Raw genomic sequence first — 17,269 nt, 5'->3', positions numbered from 1 at the left:
ACCTCTCTCTTTTTCCATCCTTCCCCTCTGCTCCCTCTGCTTCTTCCCCACCCTCTTGCAACACCTCTAGCAGATAGTACAGAGAAGAAGGCAGCGACGATGCCAGACTCACCGGCTGAGGTGAAAACGCAGTCCAGATCGACCCCACCCAGCATGCCACCCCCACCTCCAGCCATCACCCAGGGAGCCACACGCCACCCTTCCTTCACAACAAACACAAGTAAGTAGTCACCCCACACACCGGGAGGCCCTACCACCATGGGGAAACATTTATAATATGGTAGAGTGTTAGAAATGTCATGAGACAAAGTCTGACTCTCCTATTTTAAAGAGGAGGAAACTAAAATCCATAAAGAGGCAGTAATTTGCTAAAAGTCACAAAACTCATTAGTGATGGAACCTAGATGAAGATAGTTCTCCTGGTTCTCAATCTGATACTATCTCCATTGTGTCACTAGGTTAAGTCATTCTTCCTGATGAGAAGTGCCAAGCTATAGGGACTCAGTTTCCTCACCTATAGGATGAGGCAATTCTAACTGCAGAATATCTAAGGTCCTATGAGTGAAGGCCTATAGCTATATTGGACAGATGAATGTGCTAAGGGTGCACTGTTTTTAATCTCATCTTGTTCTGCACCAGGACTCCAGGCATCTCCATATCATATGACCATGTGCCTTCTCCCCCCCTTCCAGCATTCCGTTATGTGTTGTCTTCCCATTAGACATAGAAGCTTCTTAAGAGTGGAGACCAGCAAAGTGGCTAATATTTGCATCCCCAGTACTTAACAGAGTGCCTGAAACAGAGGATACACTCACTAGATGTTCTATCAATCTAGAATAGAAGAAAGGATTGTTTCAAGGTGAAGAATATTAGAGGATATTAGCCTTGGCCCCTCAAGGATGTAGAAAAGCATTGTGCCCATCCATATCCAGTCTTCAGTCTGGGACCCCCAAAGGGGCTGCCAAAAATGATGCCCTACTGAGTAGTTGGTCAGTCTGCTCTGATCTTGATACCATGTGACCTAGTGCCTCAGGTTCGACCTCAGCTATGTCCGAAGCACTGTGATCAAAAAGAAATCTATTCTCACACCCATTTTTTTAAAAAAGGTTTTACTTCTTTATATACTCCAATCATTTCCTGATATATATCTCCCCACCTCTAAAAACTGCCTTATAATGAAGGAAAACAATGGGAAAAAATCAATCAACATAGCTCCTGTGTCTAATGGGATATGTAACTTTCCAGACTCTGGGTCACCCACCTCAGCAGAAAGGAGGGAATTGCGGGTGTTTCTTCATCTGTTCTCCTTGGTTAAGATGGGTCGTTCCAGTTGATCAAAATTCAGGATTCTTTTTCTGTATATCATTGATCATACTGCTATAACGATTCTTCTTATTTTGCTCTGTCAGTTCTCCCCAGATTTCTCTGAATTCTCCCTACTTATTATTTCTTGTAACGATAATATTGTCACCTTAATCTGCCATGGTTTGTTCAGCTCTTTCCGGACCACTGAGCATCTACTTTGTGGTTTTTGGTTTTTTGTTTGCTACCCCACAAAGCAGTATTATTAATATTGGGGTACGCAAGGAAAATTCCTTTCTGTCTGACTTCCTTGGCACACATACCCATAGTTCTATTCCCATTCCAGATAAATGAGTGGATCTCCCAGAACCATCTCTGTCTTCCATATTCCTACTTAGGTTCTAGGTGTCAAAGTCATTCTTTAGGGATTTCCAGGGGATTGAAAGATAGGACTATATTTTATCTTTATATCAAAAACTGACCTTTGTTTACCATGGAGAATAGGGCAAAATGAAGCCATTAATGGTGATGTTAACAGGGAGGATGACTCTCCTGCTACCTTTGTGGAAATGAGGATAGCTATGGAAGATCTTTCTGAAAAGGATAATCACTTATCTATGACAGGCTTCTCCACCCTCCTCAGCAGAGAACAGCAACTGCTTTGTGGATTAGCAAAGTCAACTGGAGTTGGGCATTGGAATCCCCACCTACCTAGGGGGCATAGGAAATAGATTGCCAAATTGGGAGTCAGGAAGACGTGATTCCAGTCCTTCCTCAGCCACAGTTTCCTCATCTGTAAAATGGAGACAGTAATAGCACCTACCTCCCAGAGTTGTTGGGAGGATCAAATAAGATATTAGATGGATGTCAAGTGCTTTGCCAGCCTTAAAGCATGAATCTAATGTTAGCTGTCATCACCATCGTCATCTGGGTCAGTAGTTCCTCATAAATTCCTTGTCTGATACTGGTGCATCTATTTTACAGAGGAAAAAAATAAGGTAAGAGACCTCAGCAATGAGCCCATGTTGTCCCATTGAACCCCATGACAAAGAGGGCATCAAAATTCACACACCTCCCTCTGGTCCATGAATCTCCCTCCATCACCTGCTTATGAAGTCTCTTCTGTCTCTAAATCTTAGATTGTTGATTAACTCTGATGTCATCAAATTTTGGAGTCTCTTCTCCCCTCCTGGGACCCCTTTGTAGCATTCTTAGGTGTAGCAGAGAGCTGACCCTGAAGGGATAGGAATCTGTGGTCCTTCTCCCTCATTTTATAGAAGAGGAAACTGAGGCACAGAGTATGTTAAGCTTACACAGAGTTGCTTTTCATTCTGAAAGCAGTAGAGTTCTGACATCCTTTCCATCTCTTAGCTTCTGTGAGCCTGTGAATTGGCAGGTGTCTGGGCCTCAGACTCCAGAAGGGCTATTGACAGGTAGACTTTAGCATCTTCTGCCTCCACTCCTCCACACCATCCCCTCAGGCTCCTGGTCACTGGGTTAGAGGCATCAAGATTTAGAGATATAATTGAAGGAGAACTTTATTGAATAGGTTTCACCAACAAACATGTTAATCGATACAGGAAGGCAGCCCAAGTAAGCAATTAGACCGGCTTTGGGTAGCTCTGGATGAGCCAGCCCAGCTGGTGGAGGAGGCAGCTTGGCAGGAGATCATGGTATTCCCAAGGTACTCTGGGATGAGCTGGGCCGACTCCTCCCTTTCAGACTCCTTTTATAGATCTGAGGTCCCTTTGAGAGTCGTGTGCCCCCAAATTGCTAAGCGATCTGCCTCATCCTCCCTTCTCTCCTCTGTTGGCTAAGAAAGGGAGTTTCTGCAAAATTGCTTAGATTTTCAGTGTCACTGAGGAATTTCCAAAGTCTGCTAGAAGGTTAAGAGCTAAAGGGACCTTAGAACATAGAATATCAGAGATAGAAAAGGACTTAGAACAGAGTGTCAGGAACTAGGAGGCAGCAGGGACTATAGACTTAGACTTAATCTGGAAGCAGCCTTCAAGAGGCTGGTATAAGGGAGGAGGGCACTAGGCCTAGAGTCAGGAAATCAAACCTGGGTCCTACTACCCACTCCCTAGGTGACCATGGGCAAGATGCCTTCCGAGCCTTGGTCTCTTGTCTTCCGTTTATGGAAGACTAATCAGTCCCACTTGTAATCTACAAGGCACATGGAGTGTCATAGTTATAGGAATCATCCTTCCCCAGTCCTACCCTTCCATTTTAAAGATGGGGAAACTGAGGCCCAGAGAGGGAAATCAAGTTTGCCTAAAGCCATACAGCAATGAAGTGGCAGAGTCAGAATGGCAGAATCAGTTCCTTTATTTAGCTACTACTGTGTGTGATGCAGTGTTCTCACAAGACACACACTTTCTCAGGGATCCTTCAGTCTGAACAAGACAGACACTAATGACTGTTTCATAGACTAGAAATCACATTCCCTGACTCTGGGTCCAAGAGTCCTTGCTACTGCAACTGCATTGGATGCCCTCCTCTGGCCCCTGGGCACCCTTGAAAACTCTCACAATTTCTTCTCCAATACAACAGTAACTTTTTGGTAGCAGTGGGAAAATCATCCAAAATTAAGATCATCACAGTTAAAGATCAAATATAACTTGTCTTTGCTTATTAAATTCCAAGGAGAAGTATCCGGGCATGGGGCGGAGGAGGCAGATCGTGTGTGGAATAACACTTTGACAGTTAACTGTCTATATCATACGTTTACTCATTGAGAATTCATTAGAATGGGAAAGAAAAAGAAATAAACATTTATTAGGCACCTACTAAATGCCAGGCCCAGTACTAAGTACTTTACAAATATTATCCTATTTGATCCTCATAATAGCCCTGGGAAGTAAGTGTTATTATTAGCCCCGTTTTACAGTAAAGAAACTGAGGCAAACAGAGGTTAAGTGACTGGCCCTGGGTCACACAACTAGTAAATGTCTGAGGCCAGATTTGAACTCAGATCTTCTAGATTCCAGGCATAGAGCTCTCTGTGCCTGCTGGGTGCCGTTATCCAAGTTCTTTTAAGGTCTTTAAATAGAAGCTGAATGAATACTTAAAAAGGATTCTTTCAGCAGGGGTTGGAGTGAATGTCCTTGGACCCTTCCTCCTCTGAGCATCAGTCAGAGGATCAGAGGATCCAGAGTTAGAAGGAACTTTACAGATCATGTAGTTCAAGGTTACTTAGCTTGGGGGGAGGGGGAAGGGGTCTGTGGACTTTATTAAATTTGATCACTTTATTTCAATTTAATCCGTTTCCTTTGTAACTCTATGTGCTTCATATTATGCGTTTAAAACCATGATTCTGAGAAGGGGGCCAGAGGCTTCACCAGCCTCCCGAAGGGGTTCACAACACAAAAAAAGATTAAGAACCCCCAATACAGTACAAACCCCTCATTTCACACATGAGGAAACTGAGGCACAGAGAAATGAAAAAAATCTACCCCAGTAAGTGAGTATCACTTTCAGGATTCGAACTCAGGTGTTCTGCATCTAAAGCCAGTGGTGTTTTTTTCCTCCATCAGACTGTGAGCCTCTAATTCTAAGAAGTCTTGTGGGGGGTCTTTTTTTTTCCTTTCTCTTCTCTCCTTCCCCTTCCTGGCCAGTGGTCTAAGGCAGTGCAAATGTTAGTTTAGACGCCAGATGTTCCTTAATTAGGAATTGAGTTCTGATAAGCTGTGATCTGATGGGTTTTACATTTAATCCAAGCTTTGGAACAGATGTGATGGCTCTGTGTATGTGTAGATGTCTCTGGGTCCATGCCCCTCTCTCCCTCCCCCCATTACTTCCTCCCTGAGCATTTCCTTTCCTGAATTTCACACACTCAGCCCCCAATTTTCTCTGTAGCCAATTTACTGGAACCAGGGACACTATGTTTAAAGTGCACAGGGGTAAGGAAAGATAGACAGGTGGTCCTTTCGTAAATGGTTATTTTTCTCTCTTTTCCGGTGAACAATGAAAATCTGCTGCCTCTACTCCAGCCACAGACGGCCTCAGAGCTGGCCAGAGATTTGTTCTCTAAATCATTTAATACCCTAAAAGCCTAGTGGTTAACCACTTCAGGCGCCTGGATGCCCAGAAGGCTGAAAACAGCTCAGGGATGGATTATTGGGGGGAGCAATTTCAGCAAATGGTAGATGCTCCCCAAGTTGTTCACCCACCCCAAGACTAGAATTCACCAATTTCATTCATTAAACTTGGATTAAGCTTGTAGTGTGCTCAAAGTACTGCTGATACAAAGATCTTTAACTTATATCAACCTGCCCTCAAAGAGCTTACTGTCAGAGAGAGAAAGACAGACTGACTGAAACAGAGAAACAGAGTGAGACAGACAGACAGACAGACTGAGACAGAGACAGACTGACTGAGACAGAGACACAGACAGATAGAGACACAGAGAGACACAGAGACAAACTGAGATAGAGAGAGAGAGAGACAGAGAGATTAGCTGAGATAGAGAGAGAGACAGACAGACAGAGAAACAGACTGACTGAGACAGAGAGTCAGACAGACAGACTGGCTGAGATAGAGACAGGCAGACAGAATAACTGTGACAGAGAGGCTACCTGAGATAGTGACTTGGAGGAGCGGAAGAATTCTGAATGTCAGGGACTGAGTACAGGGTTGGGTTCAGTGAATAACTATTTGGCTAATTGTGCTGGACTATACAATATGTGAATGGTAATAACATAACAGAAAGCTAGAAAAGTAGGTGAGAGAGTTTTAAATGCCAAACCAGACAATCTTGGAAGCAGTAGGAAACCACTGAAGATTTCTGAACAGGAACATATCCTAGGGAGGGGCAGCTGTATAGTTCAGCAAATGGAGCACTGGAAGTCCTGAGTTCAAATTCAACCTCAGATACCTACTAGCTGTATGACCCTGGGCAAGTCACTTCACTTTTTTTTGCCTAAATTCTTCATCTGCAAAAAGGGAACACAGTGGAGAAGGAAATGGGAAGTCACTCCAATATCTTTGCCAAGAAAACACCAAGTGATGTCACACAAAGTTGACTGAATAACAACGATGATCAGTGCATTAGGAGACTGTGGTTCAAGTGTAGTAGCTGTGTGAGTGGACAGAAGGGGACAGATGCAGGAAGTATGGTAGAGGCAGCATCGACAGGGCTTGGTAACCCATCAGCTATAGAAGATGATAGAGAGAAGTCGGAAAGAGGAAGGTTGAGGGAATTAGAAGAGTTTCGTTTGGGTGATATTGAGTTTGAAGTAGGAGTGAAACACCCAGGGGAAGATGTCCAGCAGGAAGCTGAAAATGCTTAAAATGAAGTTGAAAGGCAAGACTCAGGCTGACTCTATAGGAAAGTGCTGTTATTGGTCTCATTTTACAGATAAGGAAACTGAGGCAAACAAAGGTTAAGTGACTTGTCCTGGGTCACACAACTAGTAATTGTCTGAGGCTGATTTGAAGTCAGGTCTTCCTGATTCCAGTCAGAGCTCTATCCATAGACCACCTAGGTGCCTTTGTATTAGTTGAGTGCCTACTGGGTACAATTATCCAAGTTCTTTTAAGGTCTTTGAGTGGAGGCTGAATGAATTATGGTGCCAGTGATGATTAGTGACATGGGAGTAGATCAGATCTCTAAGTGAGAAAGTGTCAGGGGACAAAAGAGTGGGGGACAGAACCCATATTTCGGAGACAGGAATGGAAACAAAGGAAGGGGGCTGAGAAGTAGCAATCAGAAATAAAGGGGAAGCCCTGGGGAGAAAGAACAGTCATGGGAGCCCAGGGCTGAAAGAGTATCCAGGAGGAGGGGGCAGTCAACGAAAAGGTCAAGGCTGAGGACTGTCAGATTTAGCAATCAGAAAGTCATCGGTGACCTTTGAGAGAGCCGTCTCCAAGCAGAGAGTTCCAAAGCCAGACTACAAGAGGGGCAGAGGAAAGAATGCAGTGAAGCCATAAAGGCAGCATGGTCCACCCTGCCTCTCCTTTGAGTTATAATGTGACGGGTCACTTTGGGGTTGGGGGTGAAAATGGAGAGGGGGAAAGACAGGATCAAGAGGGCCTTGGGCACTGAATCAATAGGGTTGGCCATAGGAGAACGAAGGATGGCCCAGAAGAAAGGAAAGGTGACCTCCAATGGAACTGCTCTTCATGTCATCTCTCAGTCTTCTGATAAATCATTCAAGTATTCCTTAAGTGCCTACTGCATACCAGGCAACAGCCGGTGTAGTGAACTGAGAGCTAACCTGAGGACCAGGAAAACCAAGGTTCAGAGCTTTAACAAATACTAGTTATGTGGCCTCAGAAAAGTAATATAATCTCTCGTTGCTCTAGGTAGCTCTACAATACTATAGTTTGGGGTTTTTTAATGATCATTTTAATTTAAATTTATGTTCAATGACATTTATCTTTTCTCCCTCCCCTCCAATTGAAAAGAGAAAGGGAACTCATGAAAAATGTGTATAGTGAAACAAAACAAATTCCCACATCGTCCATGTCCCAAAATGGATAATGAATTGCAGAGAAGGTGCCTCCCCTTCATTGGTAGAGAGGTTTTCCCCACTGGGAGTCTCCTGTGCCAGTGAAACCACAGCACCTATGTGCCAGGCACTGTGCTGGGCGTTATACCCAGAAGTTACCTTCCTTCTTTGGTGCCTCTTCCATTCATTTTAAATGTTTTCTAAATTTCTCTCTGAATTCCATGCCCCCCCCTCCACCCCAATCCATCCAAACATCAGCATAACTCTCCTTCCCCGCTTTCAGCAGTTTGCAGCCTTTACTTTCTCGGCCTTGAATGGGATTCACAAATCCCAGTTCCCAGGGCACAGTTTTTAAAAAAAATTAACCGAGTTTTAAAAGAAATGTCAGTGGGGCAGATAATGTAGGGGTGCCTATCACTAGGGGTCTCACTAGAGGGAAAAATTAATTTTTTTGAACTTTTGCAGAGCATTTCAGAGACCCAGCTTCCTCTTCCCCCATTCCTCCCAGGGCCTTGTACCTCAAATAAAAGCCCAGATCCAAGAGACACCAGCAGCCAGGCACAGCCCTCACCCTCGCTGACAAAGACACCTGTGATTCTCCTGCATATTCCCAAAATGCTGTCCAGGCAAGGGGTGGGGGAGGGGAGGGCGTGGAAGTGTCTGCTCTGTACCCATCAGGCACAGTAAGCCCCCACCCCCAACCTGCCTCTCCCAACCTTTCCTGACAGCATATTTTTTTCTTTTCTTTTCTTTCTTTTTTTTTTAATTTTGCTTACAGATCGAGAAGATGGGCCTCCCACGTTTCTGCCCCCTGGCCGCTTTCATGGCTGCTTGAAGTGGTCTATGGTCTGTCTTTGTAAGTAAAATAACACAAGCTAATCCCACGGAGAAGGGGCTGAGGGAGACCCAAGTGGGACATACCTCTGCCACATCCCCACCGAACGAGATCAAAAGGGAGAATCCCTCTGACCTACTCCCACCCCAATCCTTCATCCCCATCCCAAAGCACCTTCCCAGGAGCCCTAGAGACTGGCCTTAACCAGTCATCCATTTGGGCAGAGGCCTACTGAGGCCAAATTCTGATCCTTGGCCCTTCAGGAATTAACAGGGAAGAGAACAGTAGGACACCGCAAGGTCAACAGCATTGGGGGTGAGGGGAAAGGATAGTTGTTCTCTTGGTCCCCTTTGGCTTTCTGGATGTGTGTGCTCTTCTCTTTGGTCTCTGTGGCAGAGAGGGAAGGGATGTTTGTGAGTGAATGGGGCCAGTCTCTCCTCCCTTGGAACTCCTTGAAAATGCTCTTAGAACCCAGCCAGGGAGGAGCGTTCGGCTGTCACATTAGGAGGTGACAGGGTGGATGGCCAGGGTCGGTAGAAACCTTCAGCTTAGCAGAGCTAACTAACTAGGCACCTTGTGGGCTTTCCCTGTTTCCAATCTGCCCCCCTTAGATTGGACGCCAGGCACGGGTGGTATTGGGAGAGTCACCAGGATGCAAGTTTGTGTTCACCGACTTTCAGCCAGGGGACATGTGTGCAGTTTAACTTAGTAACACACCTGTCACTGGAATAAAAGCAGTTGTGGCCATGTGGTTATTTTCGGCGTCTCTTTAGCAAGTTGCTGATATTACCCCGCAGCTAGAGCGAGCGAGAGAGCGAGTGCGAGCGGGAGCGAACCTGAGCAGGCACGGGAGAGGCAGGGCTGCTGGCTTCCAGGACGACCCAAACACGGCGGGCAAGGTTAGTAAGCGAGCAGAAGGGAGGGAAAGAGCCCCAAGGTAGCAGACGTGTCCTGTCCTTGGGCCATCCAGAGGACAGCTCCCCAGGAGCCAAGGGACGGGAGGGAGCCTTCCGGGAGGGGACAGACCAGTCTGGACACAGTGGCGACCGCCCTTCTCAGAATTAGCATCTGAGCAAAGCAGTGGGAACTCCGTTCCTCTCTGGTGATGTCTCCCTTGGTGATGGATGAGTATATCTTAGCTGAGTCTTCACAGTTGCTGGTCTTGCCCCTGGATATGTGTGTCTGTGTGTGTGTGTGTTTGCACACACACATGTATGTATGTCTGTGTTTCTAGATTGGAGAGAGATACAGGGAGAGATAATTAGTTTATCAGTAAAGAATCTTCCCAGTCTATTTAAAAACTACTCAGGACAAAACCTTGGAGAGGGAAGTGAAAGAGCCAAACTGGTCTAATGGGCTTTTTCTTCCCTTCATTTGCTGTGACCCTGTGACCCTGTGACCCTGGAACTGGAATGAAACACTTGATAAAAGATAATCCCTCCTTAACTGGTCCCTGTATATGAGTTAAGTATCCTAGAAAGCCGCCATGTTGCCTGGGAAAACTGATCTATAGCTGGATAGGATGTCAGAGCCAGAGGGGGTCTTCCACAATCAAAGATCATTTAATCGAGGACCACCTTCCCCCCTGTTCGTTTTACAGAGAAGGGGACCAAGGATCAGAAACGGGGGAAAGACTTATTCAAGATTCATGGGAGAGTGGAGATTAGAACCTTGGCCTTCTGATTTCAAGTTCCTTCTACTTCACCTGACTGTATCTTAGATTCATCCTAACCCCAAACTAAGAGCCAACTAGATCACTATCTAGTCGAACCCCTCCACTTCTTCCAAGCCTTGTTAAGACCAATTATTTTTAACATAGATACACATCACACCAATACTATAGAGACAATTTATATTAGACTGTTCAGGTATCGTTTAAGCTACCCACACCTGACTTGAGACAGAAAACCCCTGGAAAGGCAATGGGTGGGGGAAGAGTAGATAAAGAGTCTGTCTCAAAATCAGGGAGACCTGAGTTCAAATTCCACATCTGACACTTGTGGCTATGTCACCATGGCCAGGTCATTCAGTCTCTCAAGTGCTTTCCCTTTTCTGTTTCCTGTTCTCTAATGTAGCTCATTTGTGTATTCCCTCCTTATCTCCCCTATTCAATTGTAACACCTTGAGGACAGGGACTTTCTTTTCCCTCTTTTTGTATCCCCACTACTTAGCACAGTGCCTGGCACATAGTAGGCCCCCTAATATATGTTTATTAACTAATTCTCAATTAGCCATTTTCAATCACTAAGTGCCCCCAGGCAACTCTCTAACTGAGCAGGTACCAATCTTCATTGGTAGGAAAAGTTTGTAAGACATTAATGAAATCACAAGCCAGGTCCAAAAAAGGGGAGGTGGTGGTGGTAATAGGGTCCAGCTAATTAAAACCATTAGTGGACTCAGAGGGTTCTAGAACCAAGGTTCTTAATTTGGGGTCCACAGATTCCCAAAGGGCATATGGATAAATTTCACAAGTTTCATGAGCTTGGAGGAGGGAAAAAAAAATTACACCTTTATTTTCACTAACTTGAAATTGAAATTTAGCATTTCTTTCAATTACTTAAAAATGTTATCCTGAGGAGGCCATGACACAAAAAAGGGTTAAGAACCCCTGTTCTAGAATAACCCTGACAATCAGTCCTACCCTCCCCCTCCTGCCAGGAGGCATGGGCAGTGCTGGCTGATGGTCAGTTGGCCCTAGCCTGAGATTGCAGCTGACTGGCTGGAATCAAATCCCAGGATGATGCTGACCCATGTCAGTCCTGAAGTTCAGAGCAGGGTATAGGCCGGGGTCTTCCACCCACCCCAACACCACTTAGCAGTACTGCAAGAGCTCCCAGCCTTCTCTGCATTGGATATAGAATCATAGAACTTTGAACTAGCTAAGAACCTTTGAGATCACTTTGTCCAGCCCTCTGGAATCAAGGAAACGGGCCCAGAAATAGAGAAGTAATTTGCCCAATATCACACAGCTACTAAGTTAAGAAACAGAACCTGGGCCTTTTGACAGTGGGTAGGTGACCTCTGTAAATGGCCCCATCCAGAGAAGTATCAAACCAGACCAAAAGGTTAGTTGGGGCTGGAGGGATTCTGGTAGATTCACCAGCACCCCTGGAAGTGAGTTTGGCATCATGTCAGCATCAGAGTGTCAAAAATAGATACTCCCTGGCCCTCTGGGAAATATCATCTGAGGATTAATGTAGGTTAGGAAGGCAGCTGCCCCCTAGGTCCAAATACCCCCATAGATACTTAATGGCCATGTGCACTGAGCAAATCACTTCACATCTCTGGGTCTCAATTTCCTCATCTGTAAAATGAAAGTGTTAGGTTTGATGATTCTAGGGTTCTGTGATCCCAAGTTAGTCTGTTCATGTCACATGCCCAGTTCATGAATATGTAGACCCATCCATGCATATACACCCTGATTCCAGCAACCTAATCTTACACAGTGATTCACCCAGAGTTCAGCAGGATTTGAACTCAGACCTTCCTGATTCCAATTCTCCCTCTCTATCCACTAAACATCTGAGTGCCTCAAGGAGTTATTGTATCATTTGAATGTCCAGGTTGTGTGGGTTCACAGGCTTTCCTCCCTAATGGGGCTATACCTACGGAGAGTTTCCCTATACATTAAGGGACAGTTGAGCCCAGATCAGAAAATGGAAGAATATGGCCCCAAAAAGCCAGGATCCTTGGGTCAAATGAATGATTCAGTTTTCCTGGAGCAGAAGAAGAGAATTAGTTGCCTTATCTGAGATGGTAAGGTGGCAGATAAACCAATAGTGCTTAAAGTGGAGTGGAGGTGCTCAGGAATTGTGACTTCAGTGCATTGACCCACTGTGGACCTGTCTGTCTGCTGCCTACCCTTGACAGATGTGGGGAAAATATAAGTCTTTGTAGGCCAACTATGGCATGAGTTCTTCAAAGACCCAGAGGAGGAAGATGAAACGAGGTACGGTCTCTGCTTCTTTATCAGACCACTATGCCTCAGGCAACATCATCTTTGAAAGAATTCTTACTTAATAGCTCCCTGGGTGAACCTAACTGCAGTTACACCTAATGGCGTGGGGCTTTCCTTGATTACCAAAGACTAAATTCTCTCAATGTTGACTTCTGAGGGAGAAAGGTACCCTTAGCAGACACACTGAAAACAGTATTGCGGGCACCCATTTACACTGTCCAAAATCTGTCATTTCACCATTGTTTGCAGCTTAAGAGCTAAGCTTTCAGAAGGTGCTTGGGGCTCAGACCCATTAAGTTCTGCGTTTATGGTCATGTAACTAGTGTGTGTCAGAGGTCAGATTTGAATCCACACCTTCCTGATTTCAAGGCCACCCACTCTGTTTACTACATTATGTAGTCTTTCAGCCAGTAATAAAACATCAGAACATCTTCCGATTCCCCTGTGACCTTGAGATTGGAAGGAACGTGACCACTAATGAGCAGGCAGGTGGTTTCAGACTGTCATCCACATGCTCACTGGGGCTGAGGTAAGGGGTGGGTGGGTGATGTGGATAGTACTCAGCCACTCTGTGCTGAGATAGGACTTGCTTATCCTCCAAAGGCCTTTCTCTTTCCAGAGAAATATCTCCTGGAAGCATCCATGCCAAGCCTCACTAGAATACTGGAGGCTGCCCCAAGTCATGGTCCAATCCCTGAACACAATCCACTGAAGTGTAGAGCCAAGCTCTCTCCATAAACAGTTATGGCCATCTCTCCTCTGTTCTCTCGCTTACACTCCACTGGCACTCCTTCCGTTTTTGATTCTTGGTTTGATCTGGTGTACCTGATGGCTGCTGGGGCCCCCTTGCTTTGCCAGCCTGGGGACTCCAAAGCTAGTTGGGGGTGAGAAAGTCAGATACAACAGGATGAAGATCATGGAATCACGTACCGTTAAAGAAGAAAAAGCCCGAAAGAGATGAGAAGTTATGTGATGTTGCCTCTCACTCCTAGGAAAATCTTCCATTCCACAGGCATATATTAAGTGCCTACTATGTGCAGTATAGCATTGTAAGTGTTTCAGGAGTTACAGAGCTTAAATAAACTAGTCAATGCCTCATGAAGTTTACTGTCTGTTGAGGGAACCAATCCATCAACCTACATGAATTTATAAAATGACTTCTGTGGGCCAGGAACTGTGTTAGGCTGTTTCTGTTCTGTCAGGAGAGGGCAGATAACTCTAGTGTACATTGTGTGATCTGTACATTAGAGAACTGTAAAATACAGGGCTGTGTGAAGTCCAGGAGGGGAATGTTCATTACCAGCCAATGGAACCATGGAAGGCTTCATTGTGGAGGTGGTGTTTGAATTGGACTCAATGATGAATAGGAGTTGAGAGTTGAAGGAAAGAGTACTGACAACAGCTCCTATCATGGAGGAGAACTGGGATCAACCCAGATCCCTCAACAGCCCAACTCATCCCAACCCATCCCAACCCAAAGATGGGGCCAGTGGAGCTAGATAGAAAGCTGATGAGATTGGAAGTTAACCCATTAAGTCCAAGCATCTGAGTTCGAGGTACCAGAACCTCTGAGGAAGGAGCTACTGGCGTAGAAATGGAAGGAAGGGGTTACCTAGCAACATGAGCTGAAAACAAGTTGGCTGTCCCATTGGTCTCTGGCTAATTATACAGCCCTCACACCTAGAGAAGCCCCTCTTTCCCTCCTGCATGTTTTATCATCATCATCCTCACCACCACCACCATCATCACCATCATCAGTCATCTGATCATCATATGTTTGTCTCATGCTTTGCTAGTTAACAAAGTGCTACATATGTATGATCTCCTTTGATCAACATGTCAGACATTTGTTGAGTACCTAAATATGTGCATGACCCAGCCATAGATAAATTATAAGCGTGGTAAGACCCATCACAAAATGGAAACCCACCCGGAGCATGGTTTTCCTGCAGCACTTTCTTGCTTGTAGTTTCTCCTTCAGGAGTTACACACATTTCTGGAGGTATATCAGGCTTCTGTGGAGATTTACAGATAAACTCAAAATCTTGTAAGTTCAGAAGTACCAGTATTATTACCCTCCCACTTTACAGATAAGGAAATTGAGGCTTAGATGCATATTGCTCAGGGTCATGGATTCAAACCCACATGTTCTGACTTTGAATCCAATGCGTTTGGAGGTTTCTTTTCTGCAGGCTAGCCTTCACTCCCTGTGATCTTGGCTCAAACACTTGGAAATGCCTAAGAGTTCCCTTTCTTTTGTCAGTGGGTTTCAGAAAAGGGTTATAGAACATGGTAATGTCCTGGTGCCAGGGAATGATCCTACTGTAAAATTAAACCTGCTTTGTAAATCTTAATCTGCTTAGTGAATGTGAAGTTTTGGTCACTAATCATCATTAATTACATTGTTAACAATTATTGATAATTAATTATTAAAATGTTGCCCCTGTTACTAAGAAGATGTGCAGGACAGATTATTTTAGGATAGGGATACCCATCTTTTTATACTGAAGCTTCTTTCCTTTTCCTGAAGTCTTATATTCAGTGTAGGTGGCGGGGAAAACGTTGACCATAGCCTCCTAGAGCTGGCAGGAGAGGACTCACCAAATGGCTGGTCTCTCTTCCACACTGAAATCCTGGCAAACCACCAAGAGGAAGGTGTGGTGGAGAGAGGGATGGGACAGAAGCAAATAGCTGAAAGATGTACCAGTTAAATCCTCAAGATTTACCTAGAGGTCCTGATCTTCTGGTGCAGAGCTTCAGTACGAGGCTGTGGCTGTTGTCATGGGCATGGGATGGAAGAGATAGTCCAAGGACCTGTAAGTTATCCCGTATGATGGAGACCTTTAGTGCTTAGAGCAGAATGATCCCCAAATGTTGGGGCTTAGAATTTCTATTTTATAAAACATTTGAGGTAGGAAACCCACTGCCTTGCACATAATAGATGCTCAATAAATGGGTCTTGAAGTAACCTAAGTTTAGGAAAACTGACTTCCCATCTTCATTTACCATCACGTCCCTGCATCCCTACCTCCATCCTCCACCCCCAAAACCCAGCACCGACTGACTTCTTGGGCCCCTTCTCTCCTTGCAGTGATGAATGGAAGTAGCCATTCCCCGACGGCAATCAATGGAGCCCCATCCACTCCCAACGGGTTCAGCAATGGCCCAGCCACCTCTTCTACAGCCTCATTGTCCAACCAGCAGCTCCCGCCAGCCTGCGGCGCACGACAGCTCAGCAAACTCAAACGCTTCCTTACCACCCTGCAGCAGTTTGGGAATGATATCTCCCCTGAGATTGGGGAGCGAGTCCGCACCTTGGTGCTGGGGCTGGTGGTAAGTTTTGGCTCACATTTCAGGGACAGGTGGCTTTTTTTGGTGGGAGGAGATCATTCACCTAATTTCATACTCAGAGCTGTGCCAAGGGTTGCTGGCATCAGAGGCATGAGTACCAGCCAACGCATGGTCCTTGCCCCATAACCCAGTCTAACCCTCCAAGGAGATGGGGTGACTCAGTGATCTCTCCTGGACTTAGTGGTCCCCTGGTTTCATTCTACCAAGGAGTCACTTCCATTTACCCACCTACTTCTATGCTCCTGACCCTGCTAAGTAAGAGCAGCCATTCTCTCTTAAACTACACCCAGAGTGACCCTCCCTGCTCCCCCAGCTCGGGCTCTTTTTTCAGTATTGTACAAGCATCTGAGGATGTCACCCAATCCATCACCTCACCTTCTAGCAAAAACATCACAGAAAAATGAAATGTATTCTATTTCTGAAGTGGTCTTATAAGGAAATTTCAATGGCTGTCCATAATTCTCTTTCTGTTTCTCAAGAAAACTCTCCCTACTTCTCACCTAACATAAATCTCAGTGTTTTAGATCGAGCACTGAATTTGGGCTCAGGGAGACATGGGTTCCAATTCCTCCTCAGACACTAAGTAGCTGTGTGAATATTCAATTTCTCTGAACCTCAGTTTCCTCATCTATAAAATGGGAAGGATGGTAATAGCTACTGATATGGCTGTCTCTAATCATGTATGTGTCAAGTATTTTGCTTTAAGACAGACGCTACATAAATGTGAGATTGTTATCATTCTTCTTGTTTTGTCTTTGATGACAAAAGAGAATAATCTCTGTATTAGAATCCCATATATGATCGTATTCCTTTGTCTCTCCTCTGCCTTCTCTTCGGGATAAATACCAGCCATTTGATACTTCATAAAAACAGAATCCCAAAATGTCAAGGCTGGAAAGGACCTTAGAAATTATATCATTCTCCCCACTCACTTTACCAGTGAGGAAATAACATCCAGATAAGGGGAAATGACTTAGCCAAGGTCACACAAGTAATGAAGGACCAAGACTTGACCCAGGTCATCAGACTTCCAAGTGCAGGGATCCTTACAAGAATCATTTTCTAGCCTATCCTTCCCTTTGGTGGATCTCCTCTGTGCTTGACTCTGTTTCCCAGAGCAGCCTAAACACCTAATTTATGAATTTATTTTCTTCTAACAAAGAATAAGATGAAAGTGAGGAGGTAGACTGGTCTGGAATCTAGAGAAGATGCCTCTGTGGTATCTGAGAGCCTGGGCAGAAATTCGAGAAGGAAAAGACATCGATGCTAAGCTCCTTGAGTTTTCTGGGTATCCTAAATGAGGATGAGGTAAAGAGCAGCTTCTTTCCCATCCCACTTGGGGATGGTACCAAAAGCCATCATTAGGCAGAC

At 45.1% G+C, this 17,269-nt stretch overlaps 1 protein-coding gene across 13 annotated transcripts in view; it reads left to right on the top strand.

Moving 5' to 3' along the window:
- The window catches only part of CBFA2T3 (CBFA2/RUNX1 partner transcriptional co-repressor 3), a 195,434-nt gene that overhangs the window by 157,346 nt on the left and 20,819 nt on the right, over positions 1 to 17,269 (top strand). For 3 of the 13 annotated variants that reach the window (XM_072636344.1, XM_072636354.1, XM_072636346.1), the window contains exons 2-5: positions 74 to 220; positions 8,533 to 8,610; positions 9,387 to 9,488; positions 15,639 to 15,880. In XM_072636344.1, the coding sequence (XP_072492445.1) occupies positions 74 to 220; positions 8,533 to 8,610; positions 9,387 to 9,488; positions 15,639 to 15,880 (569 nt within the window). Of the gene's footprint in view, positions 1 to 70; positions 221 to 8,532; positions 8,611 to 9,362; positions 9,489 to 15,638; positions 15,881 to 17,269 lie in introns of all 13 variants that reach the window. The other 10 variants (XM_072636343.1, XM_072636345.1, XM_072636347.1 and 7 more) reach the window with 7 other exon arrangements.

Source organism: Notamacropus eugenii, chromosome 1 (genome assembly GCF_028372415.1).
Source record: "Notamacropus eugenii isolate mMacEug1 chromosome 1, mMacEug1.pri_v2, whole genome shotgun sequence".
NCBI classification, from domain to species: Eukaryota; Metazoa; Chordata; class Mammalia; order Diprotodontia; family Macropodidae; genus Notamacropus; species Notamacropus eugenii.
The sequence above is the reverse complement of the archived record's forward strand: the minus strand, read 5'-3'. Positions and strand labels throughout refer to the sequence as shown.